The following is a 17,097-nucleotide window of genomic DNA, read 5'->3' as shown; positions in this document are numbered from 1 at the left end:
AGTGAGGCGGAGAGCTAAGTGTGTAGGGGAGTCGGATATCCCCACACTTGTCCCCAGGGCTCTGCCCCTGGAGGTTCAGGCTTCCTTCCAGCAGCTTCGCCCGGCCCGGGAGACATGTATTTAAGGAGACCTGTGCCGCCGCTGCTCCCAGTCCCCTGCATGCTGCCCTGCCCCCTCCATCTGTTGCCCACAGGAGGAAGCTGCCGGGCACCAGGTTGGGTGCTAGGGATGCCCTGTAACCAGGCAGCGGGGTGGTGGGGGGTTGTTTACTGCCTCGTCAGCGCTAGCCTCCCCCTCCCGTGGCTGCTGCTGCCATTAGTCACTGGAGAAGTGAGCATTCCCAGTGACTCAGCCTGCGCAGTGCGGCTCTGGTTCCAGGGCAAGGGGGGGGGGAGGGTGCACCTTCCCCCCCCCCTCCCCCTGCACTAGCCCAGGCCCCGTCCCCTAAGGTGACAACGGTATTTGGAGACCTGATTTAGCTCCCCCTCAGCCCAGTGAAAAGCTAGCCGTGGGATTGTGGAAGACGTAGCCCTGCCTTGCCAGTAACAGCACTGCAAGTTTCTAGAGAAGTCGAGTTCCTTCTCCCCAAAGACAACCTGGAGCTGGTAATGTTTAGGGGTGTTTGAGTAATGTCGAACACCTTCTTGAAAGTACGCACTTTCGTTTGGTCATGAGGTGGGACTGAGGCAGAAATGGTCCCTGTTCTCTTCCCCTGGCCAATCCCTGCCCTGGGCCTGCTCAGCCCTCAGCCACCTGAGAGCCACTGAGGGGACCCCCATGCCTCGGCCCACCCCCGCCTCGGGCCTGTGGGCCTCTCCCAGCCCACCTCTGGTGCCTGCGCAGAAGCAAACATGGAAATGAGCCTGGCCCCTGGGCCCGGCTTTCCTGGTTCTGCAGCTTGGGCAGTGGTTAACAGTGGGGCAAGTTGAGAAGGGACAGAGGCTGGGACAGTGTCACCTCTCTCATCCTTACTTCTGAGACTGCCTCTCAGGGCTCTGGGGGCCTGCCGTGTCCTCTCTCCCAGCTTCGATAAAGCAGCTAGTCCCCTGGTCACAGTGCCGGACTGCCTAGCCTCCCGAGGACCTGCCAGCGGTCCACCCCCCGCCCCAGCCCTTCCACTTCAGCTGCTCAGAGGACGGAGCCCCCACTTCCACCTCACCAAGGACCTGCTGCTTCCCTCACCTTTGATGTACTGCCACCCAGGCAGTGGGCAGCAAACGTTCCTGAAGGGCTTGGGGCTCCAGTTGCCTGTGCAGTTCAGGGAGATGGGCTGAGGGAAAGGGCGGTGGTGGAGGGGAAAATGGAATCCAGCCCCTTCGCTCAGCCCTGTGCTCTGCTGGAGGGAACAGCAGTGGGTGTGGCCCAAGGACTCTGGTTTTCTGCCCCACTCGCCCCGCTGTGTCTGGGGGGTGCAGTGCAGTGGGGGCGTGGTGCCCCGGAGCCCAGCCCCTGCCAACCTCCTTCTGCCTCCCACCCCAGGTCGTGTACTACTCAGAAATGCATCAGATCTTCGGGGACCTGACCCAGCAGCTTGACCAGCCTGGACACCCTGACGAGCAGCGGGAGCGGGAGAACGAGGCCAGGCTGAGTGAGCTCAGAGCCCTCTCAATCGTGGCCGATGATTGAGCCAGCCCCCTCAGACTCCTGGAACACAAGTCAGCCTCTCTAGTCTTTGCCCTTTTCAAGTTAGGCTCTGACATCAGCCAGCAAAGGGCCCTTCCCTGGGAGAACTGTGGGGATCGCGGCGGCTCCCGCTCCGCCTCCCCAGCCCTTGGGGATGAGCCTGGCACCGGGAGCCCCAGGCAGGCTGCCGTCTCCCCACCCGTAGCAAGAGCCCGCAGACAGGTGAGCAGTGTAGAAAACCCAGGGCTGGCTTAGTTCCTAAAGAACCGTCCAAAGGCCAGAGCGTGGGCTTTGTCAGCTCCCTTGAGGTCTTAGCCTGGCCTGCACGGTTGGGATCACATCTACCTCCAAGAGCCACCTTGGGGAGTCACCGGTCTTGTTGCCTTTCCCCCTCAGGCTCACCTTTTCTGGGAGAGAGAGAACCGAGACCCTGCCCTGGGGGACATGAGAGCTGCGGTCCTCATTTGGGTCAACTGCAGGGCAGAGCCCCCAGTCTTAGAAATTCCCTAGGAAACTGGGACTCGAACGCATGTAAATATCCTATCACACAAAATGTCACAGGCCTCAGAGCAAGAACAGTGGGTTTGTGTCTCACCTGAATATTTGGAATTTTATTTTTCCAAGTTGAGAGTTTTCAATAAAATTTCCATGTATTATTGTGCTGTAACTAAGGAGAGGGGGGAAGAGCCGCCCTGGGTCTTTCTCAGGGTTCGGCTGTCCCCTGCTGAGCTGGCAAGATCCCGCAGCACCCCCTCTCCTGACCAGCAGGCAGCGGAGCCCAGAGCTGCCCCCCACCCTCTGGAGGTGACACCTCAGTCCAGCAGAGGCTGGGCTGAGGGCCGGGAGGAGTAGGGGCAGCACAGGCAGACCTAGAAGAGGAGCAAGGGAGAGCTACGGAGGACACTTGGTTTGTTTTTGACTTTGGTTTATTTAAAAAACAAAAAGCCAAAAAAAAAAAAACAACTTTATATACAAAGTCAAACTGAAACACGGATTATGGAAAGAGGTGAGACTTATGGGGAACAGGGAAGAAGGCTGGGCCAGAGCCAATACCACATTCTGAACACGGGGAGCCAGGGAAGGAGGTGCTGGTTTCTTCTGGCAAGTCTGGGGTGCTGGAACACGGTGTTCACGGGCAAACACGGCCCAACACGAGCGCTCGCCGGCGCTGACTCCGTTCCCATAAGGGCCAAGGGGACCCTCCCCCAGAACCTGCTCCTATAACCCGGCAGGGTTTGTGCCATCCCGGGGAAGGGGCTCCTGCCCCCAGCCAGCTTCCACGCCTGTTTCTTCCGTTTATTGGCATCAGACCTACGACAGACTTGAAAAGCCTTTTCCTCCCCTGTCTTAGTCTAAACTGGAAGAGGACAGGAGAAAGTCAGCAGAAGACGAAAGGGCCCTAGGAGGAATCCCCAGGTAGGAGCAAAATGACATTCGAGGGGTGCAGAAGATGTTGGATTTAGTTGCAAGTGGAACCGGCTTCCTCACACATCCGTCCCACACGGCACAGACAGACCCCACCCTGGTGGCCTGAGCTCCTCCACAGAGGCCGAGCACAGGGGTCAGCCACCCCTGCCTATGGCTCCCAGGTCCTGCTCCAGCTCCCTTCTGGAACCACCAGGACTCTAAGTTCAGCAGGCTCCATCGCTGACCTCACAGGACGCCAGCTCCTGCACCAGGCCCCTCAGATGCTAGGTGCTGGCTCCTCCTTCTCTACCCAGCTGTCCGCCTGTTTGAAACAGATGTAACAGGAATCAGGACTCGGGAGGAAGGGGCACCATCCGAGGATTACCAGCCACTCCCATCTGGGAGACTCCAGTTTGCAGGCTGCTGACAGGTCGCTTCCACAAGAAACGTAGCAGATGGCAGAGAAGAGGAGGGCAAGGTGAACCCGGGCAAGGCCAGAAGGGGCGGCTGTGCTGGCAGTCCCGACCCAGCCTCCCAACACGACCCGGCTCTCCCGAGGGGCTCACCTTTTCAACCATCCGCTGCACCTCAAGCTGCAGGGGGGTCAGGCGCCTTCGGAACTCCTGCAGCAGCCGCTGAAGCTGGTTCTTCTGTCGCTCCACTGTCCGGGCCGTCTCCTCGGCCTCTGCCAGCCGGGTTCGCAGCTCCTGCATTTCTGCTGCCAGTGTCTTATTCGTTACTTCAGTGGCTGAGAAACGGTTATGGCTCTCCTCTGGTGGGGGAAGACGGGAAAGACTGCCCTAAGCTGGGGGTGGGAGCCTGAGGCAAGGACTGAAGCCCAAGGGCCGGCGCGGCTCAGCCGCAGCAGGTGCCCGCACCACGGGCCGCTCACCCAGCTTCAGCTCCAGCGTGTGGATCTTGTTCTCCAGGTAGAGCCGCCCGCTGTCCTGCTGCTCCGCGCGCTGCAGCAGGTTCCCCACGTCGATGAGGCTGCCGTTGTGGGACACCAGGCCCTGGTGCTCCACGGGGGCAGCAGCCAGCTTTGTGCTCTTCCCGGGAGGAGGTAGCAGGTCCAGGTTTCCTGGAAGGGCCATGGAAACACTCAGGTAAAGGGTCCCTGGAGAAAGCGGCCTGCCCTGCGGTCCCCAGAAGATTGCCGAGTGTGGTACGCACCGAAGAGCGCCTCCTCGGGGAGCCCTCCGTCCGGGCCCTCCGGGCGGCTGTACTGCAGGCTCCGGTACTGGCAGATGTTCTGGGTCACCACCCTGCTGACCAGCTGCTTGGCCTGCAGGAAACACACCCAGGAGGCCCACAGATGAGGATGGATGAGCTCCCCACATGACATGCAAGAACCTAGAAGCACAGCATCCCGAGCCGTGCCTGCGCACACAGACATCAGGAGGCATCTGAGGGAGGACTGGGGGCACAGCAAAGCACCTGCTCCGCACTGAGCCGCAGCCCAAGGGTAAGCAGGATCCTCTCCAAGTCTCGCCGGTGCAAGTAGCCACACCAGTTGGCATCAAAGAAGACAAAAGCAAGAAGGCAGTCCAGAGGCAGCACGGCAGAGGGGTCCAGCTCCTTGGGCTGCAAGAGAAACAAAGATGAGCAGGACTTACAAACAGTTCTCTTGATGGCTACGCCCACCCAGGATGAAGCCCTCTTAAAATCAAGCAGCTGGGGCGACCCCGCCCTGACCCTGGGCCAGGCAGGCCTCCGGGCCCATAACCAAAGGTCCCCCTGGGGCACTATGACCCCAGGGGCTGTCACACACAGAGGGAGTGTGTGTGCTCCGAGGTCAGACACCGCACTCAGATCGCCCTGATGGAGACACTGAAGTGTTCTCCAAAAGTGCCACCCAGGAGCCAAGAACCACGTTTTGTCTTCTGTCAATCAAGATGCCAGGAGTCATTTGGTAAAAGCGTCCCTCCCCCAGCAGTGAGCCGGAGGTCTGCTAACCCCCTGCTGCTGAAGCCCGGGGTGGGAGTGGGGGGCACGGAAGAGGCCTCACCATGTCCTGAAGGGAAGAGAACTCCACTTCTGACTGGTTTGAGGTGACCGACCGGACTTCAGAATCCTCCAGCTTGGCTCCTGCTACAGAAGGCCTGAGATGAGCTTGGAGCAGAGACCACACAGGCCCAAACTGGCCCCACAGTCAGAACGGGGGAGCTGCAGCCCGAGAGCCAGAAGCCGCACGTACCAAACTCCTCCTCCCCGTCATCCCGCAGAAGCAGCAGTTCTGGGTCGAGGGCCATCTCACAGAGGTCCTCGGACGCCTCACCCCGGGCTTTCTCCTCCTCTTCTCCCCCAGAGGAGGGGGGTTTGGGCAGAAGGCCATCTTCCTTCTAGGAGAAGCAGGCCAAGATGAGGAGAGTGGCCCCGTGATTACTAACAATAACAATGGTTAACACTTGAGTACCAGCTGTGTTCAGGCACTGCATTAAAGGCTCGTATGCCTCATTTAACGTACTTCACTACATGGGGGGTGCAGCAGACCAGGGTGAGCCCCAGACACCTGGGACTTTCCTCAGGAGTCAGTCTCAGTCCCATAAGAAATGGTTTACTTGACAATATTTGGGCAAGAAGCAGACCCGTGTACATTAGAAATGGCTAAGAAAATGCAGTGTTCCAGTTAACTGTCAGATGATCGGAGCACCGTACCGCCCGGAGCACGGCTGTGAACAGAGGCAGACACCTGTGTTGCCCCGGCATCACTCCTCCAGGCCCGCCCCCTTCTCCCGGGGACCCACTCTCAGGCTGTGTGGCCACGTGGGAGAGTTAAGTGCCCTATACCAGGGTCACACCAGGGTCATGAGGCGTGGGCAGTGAGGTGGGGGTAATTAGAGGAGACCCGCACGGCGCCCACATGGCCCTCCAGCTCTGCTCGGCGCTTCTGTGTGCGGCCCGTGCCCACGTCGGGTGGCGGAGGTACTCACCAGCGGGGCGTCTGACGCGGCAGCTGTGCCCTCACTCTGTACCTCATCCTTGGACTCCTTGGCCTCTTCCTTGACAGCTTCTTCCTCCTTGGCCGCCTCCTCCTTCTCAGGTTCAGAGGGGGCCACGACCTTTTCAGGAAGGCTCAGCAGTGTCTTATAAATCCTGTAGCCAAAATCCCTCTGCAGCAGCTCCAGAAACAGCTCAGCCAACACCGTCACCTGGTGAACAAGTGGCAGGGGCCACGAGCATCAAAAAACAGAGCATTCCAAACCCCGCCACCCCACATGCCCTGCCCCACAGCCCCTGGACTCCTACACATACCTCAAAAGAGATCCTTTCTTTGGGCCTCCGGTCCTCCACAATACCGTGGAGGGACAAGTTCACACAGCCAGGCCGTGCCACAACAGCAGGCTCCAGGGGGGGTGGCGGGGCCTCTGGGAGATCCGTGTCCATCTCCTGCTGTGCAGTGGCCTCTGGGGTCTCTGCATTCTGTCTGGGGGTGTCTGCCGCTGGCTCCGGTGCGTCAGTGGCCTGCTCGGTGGACTCTGCTTCCTGTGACAGAAGTCAGGAGCTGGGACCACCTGGGTCCAGGGGTTAGGGCACCTAATTCCCCCACGTGTTCATAAGCCTCGGCCTCACCACGGGCACCTCTTGGGGTGGGGGAGCTGCCTCTGCAGCTTTCTGCTGGCACAGGGCCTCCCACTCTTCCAGGGTAGGCATGATGGTCCAGACGTCCGGCAGGTACACCACCACAGTCTGGAGTCGCCGCGGGGGTCCCGGCTGCAGGTACTGGAATTCAGCAAAGCGCCACCTGCTCACAGCAAAAGGGAAAGTGAAGGACTGACTCATGGCCTTCCCTTCGCAAGCAGATGCTTCAGTTCCCGATCAGCGATTAATGAATACACACTGCGTGCCAAGCTCTGAAAGTACAAAAATGAAAGATACAGACCAAGTCCTCAAGAAATGGTTCGTCACTGGGGAGACACAATAAGCAGAAGCTTACTATCCGGGGTGCTATGGCCACAAGGAGGAGCACGGAATGTGACTGGGGAACCACACCTAGTGAGCCTTGGAGGCTCCGCTAACTTCAACAGGCATACGCATCCCTAGCGGTGCTCACGACCACAGCGACCGCTGTGAGGGCTGGGGCTCGGGAACCGGAGAAAACTAACAGGTCAGAAAGGCGCAGGAGCTCGGCCTCCTGACGGGTCTCGCTGACGCAGCGGGCGGGCCGCAGGCGGAGCTCGGGCGGCCACTCACCACTTGGTGCAGGCGCTCAAGTCGATGCCGGCCTGGGCCTGTGCGCAGCGGACGGCGGTGCGCACTAGCACCTGCGGGTCGCCCTCGGGGTCGAGGCCGTCCCGGGAGGGAGACCACTCGCCTCCAACCAGCACCGCCTCCTCTTCTTTCCGGCCCAGCAAAAACTGCAAAAAGAGACCAGGGATGTTACCTGGGTCTCCCACTGGGAGGCAACCTGCCACCGTGGGGAAGTGAAGGCAGCAGGATGTGAAGAGTCTGCCATCCGGGGAGGGTGGGGGAGTCTCTACCCATGGACATGAACCACCCATAACTGACATGTAGGAACATCTCTGAGCCACGCTGTCCTCTGGTGAAATGAGTGGCATTTTAGCTGATAATCCATTTCTATGAGTTCATTAACAGGAGCTGGAGCTGCTGAAAATCTGACTGGGACTGAATATTGTCAATGAATGCATCCGGCCTCCTGGATTCAGCTCTTACCTTAATCTGCTTCAAAGGATGTTCCGGTGTCTCCCTTGGCTCAGCCATGTCATCCACAAAGAGCATGCAACAACGATACAGTTCCTCCAGGCCCGGGGAAGACAGCAGCAGTACCTGTGCAGGGGCAGCGTGAAGGAGACCCTGGAGCGCTTTCTCAGCCTCCAGCAATCGGATAAAGCAGCAGGACCCCCAGCCGCCTTACCTTGGAACTGTAAGCGGGGTCACTGTCTGCGGGGATGGGCTCAGCGCCAGCGTCTGGAGCTGGCTCCTTCTCAGAAGACACCTGGATGCGGCTTGGATGATGGAGGGAAAAGGGCTGGCTCAGAGGGAAGGCCGACAGCCAGCTCAGATGCACGGCCAGAAAATCTGAGGGAACCAGGAGGCTGCGGTAACGGCGCTGGAGTTCTAAGAAGTCACAGGTGGGGCTGTAGGAAGAAAGCAAGGAATTCCAGATTAAGCAAAGACTAAATTATTCTTTAAATGGAAACACAGAAGACTTGAAAGAAAAGGGGAGCAAATTTTTTTATGACCTGAGAAAGGGAAAATTTCCAAGACAGACACCTGAAAGGACAAAGATGGATTAGATTTGATCACTAAAATGTTACAACCTCTAATGGCAAAGTAAGTCAAACTGGGAAAGAAAAAGACATGTGCAGTATGTGACAGAGAAAAGGGTCACTGTCTTAATATAAAAGGAACCCACAAACCACTAACAAAGTTCACAAGTCGAAGAGAAAACTGGTACCAACAAATACTCAGAAAAGAAATGAGACTTAAAAGCTCATGAAAATATGCTCAGTCTCACTCCTAATTAAAGAAATGCAAATCAGAATGTCATTTTTCACCCATCAGACTAACAGAGATCACAAGGCTGGGTGACAGTGTTGGCAAAGCCCTGGGGGAGCAGGGACCACAGGCCCCTCGTGAGAAGGTAAACGGACAGAGCCCCTGAGAGACGGCCAACCTGCCGGGTGGAAGTCAGACCTGTGAGCCGGCTACTCCGTTTCTGGGAACTGAGCCGACAGAATGCTTGTCCACACAGACATATAGAGGTGGATGTTTATTACAGTATTTAGGATCATTAAAGACTAAAAAATGGAGAGCTGGTTAAATCAATTCTGGTCCATCCACTTCGTGGAATACCATGTAGCTGCTAAAAAGAATGAGATCAATCTAATAAATGTTAATATGGAATAAATGCCAACATATGTGAAAAAGTAAAGTACCAAACAGTATGTACAACACGCTTCCATTTGTGTTTTAAAAAACACAGCTGTGTGTGTGGCTACTTGTTAGCAGTCACGTTCTGACCACATGAGGTGGCTCTGTATTCACCGCTCCAGGGGTGACAGTGTACGGCCCAGTGTCTTAGGTTAACCATGGCAGGCAGGTGGGTCAGCACGGAGGGCAGGAGAGGCCCGGCCTGGGGAGAGGAACCAGTGACACAGGGAAGAGCAGTGATGGCCCTCCTTCCCTCCCATCTTGCAGCAGCTGGAGCCCTGCCTCTCCCCTGCTAGACGGACTCTGGAACCGCTCCTCTACCTCTCGGTCAGTCCCTGCGTCTGAGGAGCTAGCCTGTGGGCCGGCGGCTTCACATGTGCTGCAGCACTTACGCACTAATTCCGAGCTCCCCTGGAAAGCCAGTCCCAGGCTCCGAGGAGCACAGTTTCTATCTGATTTGTAACTGGTATTGTGTACCTGGATTTTGACTGGTAAGCTTTCACTATTGAGTGGCATAACAATTTCTGGTGATCAAATCATTAACTTCTATCAGGGCACCCATGTCAGTGGTGCCAGCTGGTCAAAATTTGAGACTTTGAAACAAATCTATCACATTAAAAAAACAAACAAAAACAAAAATAAACAAAAGGTAGTAAGAACACACTCAACTCACTCACTCCCAAACAGACTAAGCTCATTTACATAAGTAACTGTTACCAGCTGCAAGTCCTACCCCACCCCCCAGACTCGCCACTGACCTGTCCACAGTATAGGGAGTGAGATGGACTCGGTAGGGAGGCAGGTCATGCCTTGGCTTCTTAGCGCCCCAAGGCTCTCCACCAGCCCGCTGTTTGCGTTTCTTGGAGTCATAGTCATCGCTGGAGATTGATCCATCACCAGAAGGAAGAAACCATACTGTTACATACAGATTCAGTACATACTGGCCCAAAAAGAACTGGAAACAATCTGAATTCCCAACATTAAAGAAATGAATGAAGAAGCCGTGCTAACAACCATGTAAGAGATTGTTATAAAAGACATTAAAAAGGATATTTAAATGCTTTTAATAACGTAGAAAACCACTCATGTTAAACAAAAAGAATAGTCTGCAACAGTATATATACAGTAATGCCTCAAATGTGCAAAAAAAGCTTTAAAAGACTGAACAGAAATAAAATATAAATGGTGGATACCTCTGACTGATAAAGCTTATGAATAATTTTCTTTTTTATATTTTAATGAACTTTATAAATTATAGTTAATGTGTAACTTTTTGAAATGACAAAAAATTCAACTGATTTTTTTAAACAAGATATATATATATATATATATATAGTACAATGCTATGGGTTCTATCAAGTAAGTTTTACTAGGAGACAGTTCTTTTAACAAACCCTTAGCAATACACATTAAAGTCATAAAAATATTCCAACCCTTTGATCCAGTAATTTCACTCTTAAAAGATTTATCCCAAGGAAGTTAATTCAAAAGAAGAAAAAAAGCTTATATATAGTAGAAAAAAACTGTTGCTAAGAGTAAGAAAACCACATGTACACCTAGCGATGCTGAATTTTTATAGTAAATAAGTACAACCATCATACAGCCATTAAAACAATCATGAGGATTACGCTGCAGTAGGGAACAGATGTTCAATAAGAATGTATAAAAAAATCTAAACTAAGATTAAAATTATAAAAAGCTGGGGGAGGGTATAGCTCAGTTGGTAGAGTGCTTGCTTTGCATGCACAACGTCCTGGGTTCAATCCCCAGTACCTCCATTAAAATAATAAATAAGTAAATAAATAAAAATCTAATTATTCCCTCAAAATAAAAAAGACAGAAATTATAAAAATTATGCATATGTAAAGACTAGAAAAGAACATGGGGGAAAAAGTGGCAGAAAGTAGTTTTGCTTTTCAAAATTATTTTCAAAAGGTCTTTAAGAATGGTTACCTTGGGGATTGGGGGGAGGATAAGGGTAGGGGATTAAGAGGAACAAACTACTATCTACAAAATAAATAAGACACAAAGGTGTAACACACAGCACAGGGAATATAGCCAACATTTTATAAAAACCTTCAAAGAAGTATAATCTGTAAAAATACTGAATCACCATGTTGTACACCCAAAACTACTATAATATTGTAAGTTGACTGTACTGTAATAAAAAAAATTTTAATGGTTACCTTTAAAGGGAAAGAAGGAATGATATTTTTATAGTATTCTAACTTTATATAACAGCATGACGGCATGCACTACTTCATATATTTTTGTAATAAATCACATCACAGTATCACTATGTTACAGGTGCAATAAATTAAAAAAAGCAGAAGAGGAAAAAAACCTTTAGACCATTAGAAAATGCCAGGCTGGTAAGGAGGGAAGAAACCCACGTCTCACAAGAGAAATAAAATGAACCGTCAAGCCTTCCTGCTGAGGCGGTGTCGAGCTGCTGATACTCACCAGAAGGTCCCTGCTCTTTCCCATTAGACCCGCCTGGGTTGCTCCCTAGTCATTACACCCCCGAGTAACTAAACTGATTACATTTAACATGAAGTTTTCTTCTCTTCTATCTGCCTGGGTAATGTCGTCGTTCATTAGCATCTCCCCCAAAAGCTGCCTCTAATCCTGCCCTGGTGGGATGGCAGTGCCTCCATGTCTCCAACGGAAGAACTGTTCTAGAGTCATCTGGACAGCTCTTCAGCTCAGCCAGGACTGCCGTGAAGTCTTCGACTTACAGTGGCTGCCCCACTGAACCCTGTGTACTCAGGAGCCAGTCTTCTCCCCTTACCGTGAATTGTCAGGAACAGGTTAAGGCATGACCAGTGGGCGACCCCAGTACCCTCAGGAGGGCACCGAGATGGTACATCCAGCTGAGTACACCTGTTTGCAAACCTCAGTGGTTCACCTGTAGCCATCCAGTGGAGACACTGTCCCCTGCATCCCAAGACCCGACGTTCAAAATAAAACTTGGCTTCCAGTCAAATGCTAACATGGCCAGCTCCATGATAAACTGTCACTCCCCAACAGGGTGACCTCATCCTACTGCCCCTTTTCCTACTCTGCAAATTCTCTCTACTGACTGATGGTGGTAACTCCCTCCTGATAGTCATGTCTCCTTTCTCTAGAAGCCCTGAAAACCAAAGCATTAAGGCCAAAAAATAGAACACAGGCCTTGCACGGAGCTTGGCATGTCCTGGACAATCGAATGCAACCAGCTGTCTAGAACCTAAAGCAGAAAGTCAGTAGCAGCCATTGATTCTACCCAGGCTACATTAGCCCTGAGGGCACCCGCTGTGATTCTGTAGTGAAGCCTCTAAGAAACTCAACGTGAGAGGTGGAAAGTCCTTGGAAACTGAAGACCAAGAAGATGCACAGGGCAAGAGATTTGGGTGTAGGCAAAATATATACCAGTGACTTGAGACTGAAACAGTGTTTCAAGCAGTGGAGACACTGGGAAACAGCCCTGCACAGTCAGAGTTCATCATGCCCTATCCCAGGGAACAGAGCCCAGGTGCAGCCCGGGGAGGAGCTGCACCACTTCGCCTCAGCTTCTCCGAGGGCCTCCGTGCTCCTTTCAAGCGTTCGCACCGGACCACTTTCTCAGCCCTTATCCTGTAACAATCTCCTGGCCTCTGGGGTAGGGGGTTGTTTCCTTCTCAGCAAAGTTCTCATCTCCAAAGAGAACACTTTCTAAGAATTAAACCATGCACTGCGGAAAAACTAAAAAACAAAACAAACATTTAAAAAAAAAGAGAGAAAAAAACACAAAGCATAAATACAAAACAAACAGACTCATGGACATAGAATACAAACTTGTGGTTGCCAAGCGGGCAGAGGGTGGGAAGGGATAGACTGGGATTTCAAAATCGTAGAATAGAGAAACAAGATTACACTGTATAGCAAAGGGAAATATATACAAGATCTTATGGTAGCTCACAGAGAAAAAAATGTGACAATGAATATATATATGTTCATGTATAACTGAAAAATTGTGCTCTACTCTGGAATTTGATACATTGTAAAATGATTACAAATCAATAAAAAATGTTAAAAAAAAAAAAAAAGAGAGAGAGAGACTCATAGATACAGAGAACACTGGTGGTCACCAAAGAGGAGGAGGGTGGACAGAACAGGCAAAATAGTGAAGGGGGATTAAGAGGTACAAACTTCCAGTTATAAAATAAATAAGCCCTGGGATGTACTGTACAGCATGGAGAATACAGCCAATAATATCATAACAACTTTGTATGGTGACAGATGGTAACTAGACCTATTATGGTGATCATCTCATATTGTATAAAAATATCCAATCACCATGTTGTATGCCATCAACTAATGTAATATTGTAAATTATACTTCAATTTAAAAAAATACACTGCAAAGTTACTTTTTTTGGACAGTTACTATTTTCTTGATAGTTTTGATTCTTCGTGTCCCAATCTTAGAGACTAGAAACAAAAGGGAAAACTATATGCTAAGAAAACACTCAGTATGAAAGATGAATTACCTCAAATCCCTACCTGCTGAACCAGTTTATAAAGCTCTAACATTTGCATATACTTCTCAGCGTGTCAGCCTATTCCAGGGTAAAGGGACTAGAATCTAGCTGCAGAAAGAGAATGTAAGTGTCAACACATGAGAACATTAGTGGCAAAGGAAGGGACCTCCTCCTAGACACAAATAAATAAAACGCCTTTCCTGCTTATCATCGTCTTACCTTCGGCCCTGATCCAATCGTCCATGAGGGCCCCGAGCAGGAAATCTGTTCAGGTGGCTCAGATGAAGTGTGTGGGATGTTTGGAAGAGACTCAGAGCTGCAGAAAGGAAACTGCTGATGACTCAAAAACCCTAAGTATTTGCCCAACTTTCCTGTCCCTTTCTTCCAGTGCACGAAGTACCCACTTCTGTTCCAAAAGCAGCAACCTAACAGTTACATGTCCACCCAGAATACCACAAAAAGCCACACCCCCAGCATCCATGCCACTGGTACTCACGCTTCTGAGGAAAGAGTGGGGGAATCCGGTGAGGCTGGAAGATCAACTGGGGCTGAGCTCCCAGAATCCCTTGCTTCTGGCCCAGGGCTGCCACATGTAGAAGGGGAGGTGCTGGGGACTTCAGCAGGGGCTGCAGGACAGTAACCAGGAAACTCAGGGCATCCCAGGGTTGACGTACTCACTACCTTGGAAAGATGCAGCCTCGCCCCCTTAACCAAAGTAAGGTTCCTGCCCAGCTTTCAGGGCACAGGGGCTTCCCTCCCACCCCTTTCCAACGCACATGCCAGGGAGAGACAAATACCTGGTTGGAGAGCGTTTGCACCTTGACAGCATTCCAGGGCACTGCCTGGCCCGGGTTGTATGCAGCCTTCACCAGCACCTTCTCACCCAGCTGGGGTAGCCGGCCCTTCACCACACTGCCAGCAAATAAGCCAGGAGACCCAGTTAGGAGAGAGACCCTGGCCAAGCCACCCTGACTGTCCCTCTGAGGCCCTTCCCATCAAGAGTTCTCAAACCTTGCATAAAAACAGCAAAGCAACGGCTTCAGAGGGGACCCACCAGCATGGTGACAGAACCGAATCCAATAAGCATTTCCAAAAGGGGACCCGCCTCTGGCCTACCTTAGCTGAAAAAAGACCTCTTCATCCACCACCCCAAAGTAGTCGTGCAAGCTGGTGACAATGCCAGTGAAGACCCGCTGCTTCTCCCCACCCTGTGAGAGAAGAGTGCAGTTTAAAGGAAATGGAGTGCACTTGTCCACACTCCGCCATTAGCTTCTCATCTTTATCCATGCCCCCCAGCTCAACCGAGTATTACATGGAGATTCCTATAGAAAGAAGCATAAGAGTAGAGTGGACATGATCGACCCATTGGGGGTGGGGGCTCATGCTGATTCTTGGGTCACAAGCTTCTTCTAGGATTTCCAGTTCTTCTTTAATTCCAAGAAGCACCCTAAAGATTTCCCTAGAGCCAAAACTTAGGATTCCCCAGTCAGAGGTGTCTAGTCACCTCCAGACTGGCCCAGGACAGGAGTGTCAGGAAGGATGAACACTGTGATGTAAGAATGAAAGCACTAAGATAGTCCCAAGTGCCGAAACTCACTAGAAAGGACGCCCAACCTACCTGAAGGTGCCTGGCATTTTGGGACAGGTCTGTGGCCACAGGAGGAGTAAGCAACCCAGGTGGAGGACCCAGAAGAGATGTTGAAGCTGCGCCTATTGGGACAGAGAAGCAATCCAGGAACTGCAAGTACCACCTTAAGCACTAGTCAGCTAGAGGATATGGTAAACCCAAAGGGCAAAGCAGATCCCAGCAAATCCCGCACAGGGTTTCTCTGACAACCACTGTGGTCATCTCCTGTTTTCCTAAGAAACATCAACAGCAAATTGCACTCTGCCACAGAAACCCCAAAAGCCACTTTTTTAAAGACTAACTCCAAAGCACGTACTCCCCAGTATGAGGCCAGGGAAGGATAAAGGGGATCACCTGAGAAGTTGCGGCCCCCAGGAAGTGGGTTGATCCGCTGGCGCTTAAACTGGGACATTGGGAATGCTGTCCTCTTTCAGAGTCTTGGGAAAAAACCTTCAATCAGGAAAGAAATAAATTAACAGCTCATAGGGAACATTCCCATCTACCCCAAAAAAGGAACTAAGGATCTTACAAGGAAAGGGAGGATGTGGGTACTGAGAATGAATGGAGGAGATGGATGTAAAGAGTATAAAGAGAAGCAGGAAATGGAGAAATTACAATGTTCCGGTTTGCCCTCGCAGTAACCGAGTGGTGGACGATACTGTTATGATCTTTTAAAGAAAAGGAAACTGAAGCTCGGAGGGATTGAGACTTGCCAGAGGCCACATAACCAGGTAGTGACAAAACCAGGACTCACACCCAGGTCTCCCGACAACTGAGCGCTCCTCTCACTATGCCACGCCACCCTCAGATGGTTGGGGAGAGTAGGGGGTTGGAAAGAGCCCCGGTGACATTCATTCATTCAAATACATCCGCCAAAAATCTCCACGCAAGGCCCGGAAAAATGGAGGAGGCTGGTGCCGGAGAGGAGACGGTGTGGGCCCTCTCCCCGGAAGCCCGGCCCGTTGTTCCCCGGACGGGCTGGTTGGAAGGCAGCTCCGTGGCCCGGCCGAACGCGAATCCGGCTGCGCGCCCGCCCTCCTGCGCCCGCTCTCCCCGGCCCTCGGCTCCCGCCTCAGCAGCCGCCGGCACCGGGTCTCCTGAGCCAGGCCGCGGCCAGGCCCACCGTGGGAGGACGAAGGCGCGCGGTTTCTCCTCCTCCCGCCCGCCCCCAGGGCCGAGGCCGTTGCCAGGGAGACGAGACTTGCAGTCGGAAGGGGGACTCGACCCCTTCCGTGCCCGGAGCATCCTTGCCGCCCGGCCCTCGCAGCCCCTCGGCCGGGGGAGGGGCGAAGGGGCAGAGGGGCGGCGGGAGGCCCCCCAACCCACCTGCGGGCCAGGGCCGCGACACCGGGGGGACAAAGACACCCGGAACCACCACAGCCGCTGCTGCCGCCGCCACCGGAAACGCCTCTCCGGAAGCGCGACCACTGGTCGGAAGCTGCCACTCTCCCGGATATGGTCCCTCCCTCCTCTCCACCGACCTCTCCCTTCCCCCACGCCGGCCTGCCATCCCGCTCCAACTGCTGAACGGAAGTGCGCCTTCCCCGATCGGATGCGCGCTAGGAAGCCGCGCCTCGGTGGTGTCCTCGCTTAAGTGTCCCATTAGGAAAGAAAGCTTCGGAGAATTGGTTCCTGGTGCCAAGACAAGTGGACCTGTACCCCCATACTTAAGGGAGCACCTACCATCCCCACCTTGCCTCATTCTGGCAGACCCCAAGATCACAGCAGCAAGAGAACCAGCTAACTGGAGGAGAACCAGCTGAACTCCTGAGTGGAGGAAGAGGATGCCTAATACAGTGCCCGTTTCTTGGAGACATTCTTGTAACTGACTCAAGCCAATGACCCCATCCCTAGCCCTATTCTTCAGCTGACGGCACCCCCCCCCCACACACACACACACACACACGCACACCTCCCATCCTTTGGGTGCAGGAGAAGAGACTTCCCCCTTTCTCAATTAACAAAGAGATAGGAACCTAAGAGGCTATAGTAAGATAAGCCTCCAAAATATTTAGGTATATATTTACAAAGAGTTCTCATGGTA

At 52.7% G+C, this 17,097-nt stretch overlaps 2 protein-coding genes and 1 non-coding gene across 5 annotated transcripts in view; 2 read left to right on the top strand and 1 right to left on the bottom strand.

The window, feature by feature from the left end:
- The window catches only part of BIN3 (bridging integrator 3), a 55,618-nt gene extending 42,626 nt beyond the window's left edge, over window positions 1-12,992 (top strand). Inside the window, exon 9 of the mRNA XM_010995995.3 lies at window positions 1,480-12,992. Coding sequence (XP_010994297.1) covers window positions 1,480-1,626 — 147 coding nt within the window. The 3' untranslated portion in view covers window positions 1,627-12,992. The remainder of the gene's footprint in view (window positions 1-1,479) is intronic.
- Window positions 2,532-16,535, bottom strand: CCAR2 (cell cycle and apoptosis regulator 2). 3 transcript variants are annotated; one of them, XM_031442222.2, is made up of 21 exons: window positions 16,380-16,535; window positions 15,408-15,503; window positions 15,045-15,136; window positions 14,543-14,634; window positions 14,224-14,338; window positions 13,923-14,052; window positions 13,646-13,742; window positions 9,684-9,803; window positions 7,907-8,129; window positions 7,705-7,818; window positions 7,225-7,388; window positions 6,604-6,775; window positions 6,286-6,516; window positions 5,964-6,182; window positions 5,228-5,372; window positions 5,039-5,121; window positions 4,468-4,614; window positions 4,204-4,315; window positions 3,923-4,111; window positions 3,597-3,802; window positions 2,532-3,352 (listed from the first exon to the last, which is right to left on the bottom strand). In XM_031442222.2, the coding sequence occupies exons 2-21, from the start codon at window positions 15,463-15,465 to the stop codon at window positions 3,308-3,310; spliced, it is 2,754 nt and encodes a 917-aa protein (XP_031298082.1). In that variant the 5' UTR covers window positions 15,466-15,503; window positions 16,380-16,535; the 3' UTR covers window positions 2,532-3,307. The 3 variants fall into 3 exon arrangements, with proteins under 3 accessions (XP_031298082.1, XP_031298084.1, XP_031298083.1); XM_031442224.2 differs by having other exon boundaries at window positions 5,039-5,118; XM_031442223.2 differs by lacking the exon at window positions 16,380-16,535 and adding an exon at window positions 15,808-16,199.
- TRNAA-UGC (transfer RNA alanine (anticodon UGC)) lies at window positions 10,630-10,703 on the top strand. The gene has a single exon. It is a non-coding gene; the product is annotated as a tRNA-Ala (tRNA).
- Window positions 16,536-17,097: the final 562 nt, after the last annotated feature.

The sequence above is a fragment of the Camelus dromedarius genome, chromosome 36 (genome assembly GCF_036321535.1).
Source record: "Camelus dromedarius isolate mCamDro1 chromosome 36, mCamDro1.pat, whole genome shotgun sequence".
Taxonomy (NCBI): domain Eukaryota; kingdom Metazoa; phylum Chordata; class Mammalia; order Artiodactyla; family Camelidae; genus Camelus; species Camelus dromedarius.
The sequence above is the reverse complement of the archived record's forward strand: the minus strand, read 5'-3'. Positions and strand labels throughout refer to the sequence as shown.